Source organism: Neltuma alba, unplaced genomic scaffold, assembly GCF_004799145.2.
Source record: "Neltuma alba isolate B1F8T4 unplaced genomic scaffold, ASM479914v2 tig00012763_pilon, whole genome shotgun sequence".
NCBI lineage: Eukaryota > Viridiplantae > Streptophyta > Magnoliopsida > Fabales > Fabaceae > Neltuma > Neltuma alba.
In genome coordinates this window covers 989,128-992,932 of record NW_021637174.1, presented here as the reverse complement: position 1 = coordinate 992,932, position 3,805 = coordinate 989,128, and the positions used below count along the sequence as shown (strand labels likewise).

Below are 3,805 nucleotides of genomic sequence, written 5' to 3'. Positions count from 1 at the left end.
TCTTAATGAAAATAATACAAGAAAGTTATATTTTATATCAAGCGATCATATGATGATTTGAAAGGCCAATTCTTACATGAATTAATCACATTATTCTTGGACATGCCTGCAAGACTATCACAAATGGAAATGAATAAAAAAACAGAAAAATAATGTGTTTGACAGAAAGGCACTTCGCATTACTTGTATAGAACATACACACACTGAAAAAACAATGATATATTTTTTTAGAAAAACAATGAAATATAAAATATAAAATACCCAAAATACCCCTGTTCCTTCAATAATCCTCTCCCTGGACAGCAATAGAGTAAAAATCAATAATAAACATCATTCTGATGTTTCAAAAATCAACTTAATTACAAACTCATAAATCATCAAAACAAAACCAATAAAAGGAAGAAGATGAACGAGCAGATCCAAGTACCTTAGATCTTCTGCTGCACTTTTCTATAATACCACTACAAAGCAATAATTGTAAAGAAAAACACACTCGTTCTTCATCATTTATTTTATTGTAAGTTAAAATCATAAATGAACATATTTTAAATTTTAAAATTAATTTCTTTAAATTATATAAATTTGATATTTATAGCATATTTATAAATAAAAAATACATGATAATATTTTGTCAAAGTTTAGCATCTATTATTATATTTTCTTTTTAAAAAATCGATTGGAACACTTGTCTTTTTAACTTTTGGAGAGAAAGGGATGCATGTATGTAACATGTCAAACTAGAAGATAAAATTATATAATTTAGACGCACAAAGTCTTACAGATAAAAATAATTTACTCAATAATTTATATATATGATAGAAATTCAAAGCTGGTTATGTGAGTAAAAGACTAAAAGAGAACACTAAAAAAAACACCCCATACGCTCACAACCATACACAAAAATCGTCCTTGAAGATTAAACGAAACGTATATTTTGTCCATTTTAAATATATATATATTATATTGTGTGTGTGTGAGTGAGAGAGAGAGAGAGAGAGAGAGAGAGAGAGAGACCCTGCCGGTAATGAACCTATAAACATAATCGTGTAAAGTTGGACCAGAAAGTTGCTGGTTGAAAGAAGAAAAGGTCTGCGCAATTCCACTATACTTCCCTTTATCATTTGAGATGTTATGTTCAAGAACAACAACTTTCGGATCATCATGATGACATATATATATATATATATATATATAAAACAAAACTAAAAAATGAATTTTGTTTGCATTATAGATTCAGATCATTCACTACATCTGGAACTGAACGAGCTTTCACCGATCGTATCCAAAATGGGTTTCCATGGCTGAACTCCATGGCCATAAGGGCTTCTTCTTCCTCCTCCTCCTCTCCTTCTTCCACCTTGCAATCTCCAAGCCGATACTGAAACTCTATCTCTATGGCTCAACCCAAGGTGACTCGCCAGAGGGACGCCGCCGCCAAGCCGCGGCGGCTTTCCATTTTCCTCTTCGGCTAAGCTCACAGTACTCGTAGTTGTTTTAGCTATGGCAGTGAGCCGCTTGGCGAGGGAGGCCAAGTCGACAGGAGAAACATCCGCCTGCAGGACGGAGCACGGTAGCTTAAAGTAAACCTCCCCTGGCTGGAGCCGCACGTCAGCCTTCAACGGCGTCCCCGACGACGCCAGAAGGTGAAGCGTCGTACAAACGATGTGCTTCGGAGGATCGCCGGTGAGTTGTCTCACTGAAACTGGCTCCAGAAAGTCTTCCACGTAGCCGTTGAGATGAACGACACGAACATTATTCTTAAACGCAGACGAGGACGGCGACTTCGACGATGACGAGGATCTACAAGAAGAAACGCAACCTCCCATCTGGATCCGATCGATCAAGATGGTTTGGTGAAGAAAGGTTTAGTTTGAAAGCGTGAAATAGAGATATTTCCAAGTGGGGTTTATATAGAAAGGATGAATCCAAACTTTAAGCTTAAGAAATGGCCACTAGATAGGTAACCTTACCCTACCAATTATTTTGAGGTGCCTTTTTTTCAAGGTTGAAAAATGGAGCAAGTCAACGCACACATGCTCTGTACTCTATCAACAAGTTGTGTGTTATTTTTTTTTCCAAAATTTTTAAAAATATTTGAACTCTAACTTAAAAATCTATCCGTACTATGCGAGTACTATCTCCCCACGTTTTAATTATAAACAGTTCCTTAAGGAATCTTATAATATATACTACTTCTGATGTTAATATAAGATCTAAATTATAATGTAATTTACACTATAAATTTGGGTTTATATCAGTTATAGCTAGCTACCACCCGTGATTACTAGGTTGAGTAAGGGTTTAAAAAATTATGATTAATTCCATGTCTCACGTGTGAAAAAGAAAAAAAACATTCACGTGAAAGAGCCTATTTTACTTGACTCTAATTATACTCAAATTTCACTCGGTTGATATAAGATACTAATATATTTCATATACATTTGTGTGTGTGTGTGTATAATATCAAATCCTCAAAAAGTCACAATATTCATTATTTATAAATAATATAACTCATCTCAAACCTTTTTGTAAAGTTAAAAACTTATATTCAAGATTATAAAAATATAAACATATATTGTAGGTTTTGAGGCTTTTTTTTTTTAATATCTATCTAATAAATTTTTGGCATTATACTAAAGGCAAATTTGAAATTCTGCGAGATTAAGTTAAAAATAAACTTATTTTTATTTTTTCTTACATAATGTTTGTCCCTTTATTTAAGAGAAATGGAATATCTCCCACTTGACCAATAATTATTAGTGGTTTTTAATATTATACTGGGTTTAATTTTATTAGAATTTTTTAATAGGATGTGGCTCTTGCAACTTTATATGTTATTAATTTTAATTTTAATTTCACACTTAATGTTAATTAATTGTCGTTTAGCCTCAAGCCGGCAGAAAGGTATTTCTTTCAAAGTATGAAAAGTATGTGTATTGATAGGCCCTTTGAGTGAAAGATTGAGATATTAGAAACGACGACTTTCCTATGTTGGGACAAAAGGGGTTTCAATAATTTATGTTATATATGTAACTGTAAAGACATTTTTAGTCTGTTTTATTTTCTTTAATAAAATAATTTATCATCTCAAATTAAATAAGTTTCTCATTTGATTTGAATGTGACAATCAAATTTAGAGGTTTGATAGGGGCCTCATACCATAGCCATTTATAATTTATTAAGTCTTTTTTCTTTTTAATTTTTCTCAAAATTAAAAAAGTCATGAATCTTTTTGTACAATCTATATACAATTTTGGTCGGTTTTTTAATTTGATAATGTGTCTTTACATCCCCTAATTCTAATGATAACATTAAATTTTAAATATTAGCTAAATATTTTCTAAATGTTGACATAATTAGTAAGGAATATTCTAATTAAATCAAGCTAAAATACTAAAATCTAAATTCATGGCCTACACGGTTATATTGATGGGAACCAAAAAAAATGTTATTTACCTACTATATTAGGATTATAAGATTTAAAATATATTTAAAATTAAAATATTAAACTAAAATATTAATATAAAGTTTCACTTTACCTTAAATTTAAGAGCATAAATTTAGAGAGGCAGTTGCGGCGTTTGTTAGCAATTCATGCTATGTGCCTTTGCGGTATCTTGTACATACACGCCATGCATTAATTAATCAATTAATAAATTTGATATATTTATATAATTAATATTTTTAAGTCATCTTCTAATGATCCATTCGCCTTCAACAGAAGACGCATTACGTTGTGATTGATAAATGATGTTCAACGATATTGAAATTTTAACTGCTTTAAAAATTGATATTTTTTCGGACC

At 31.1% G+C, this 3,805-nt stretch overlaps 1 protein-coding gene across 1 annotated transcript; it reads right to left on the bottom strand.

Annotated features, from left to right (window-relative positions):
• Nucleotides 1–1,090: 1,090 nt before the first annotated feature.
• Nucleotides 1,091–1,842, bottom strand: LOC114730709 (uncharacterized). The gene has a single exon (XM_028917817.1). The coding sequence runs from the start codon at nt 1,824–1,826 to the stop codon at nt 1,239–1,241; it is 588 nt and encodes a 195-aa protein (XP_028773650.1). The 5' UTR covers nt 1,827–1,842; the 3' UTR covers nt 1,091–1,238.
• Nucleotides 1,843–3,805: the final 1,963 nt, after the last annotated feature.

Coding starts and splice junctions, on each gene's coding strand:
- LOC114730709 (XM_028917817.1), bottom strand. CDS start 1,826: ATGGGAGGTTGCGTTTCTTCTTGTAGATCCTCGTCATCGTCGAAGTCG.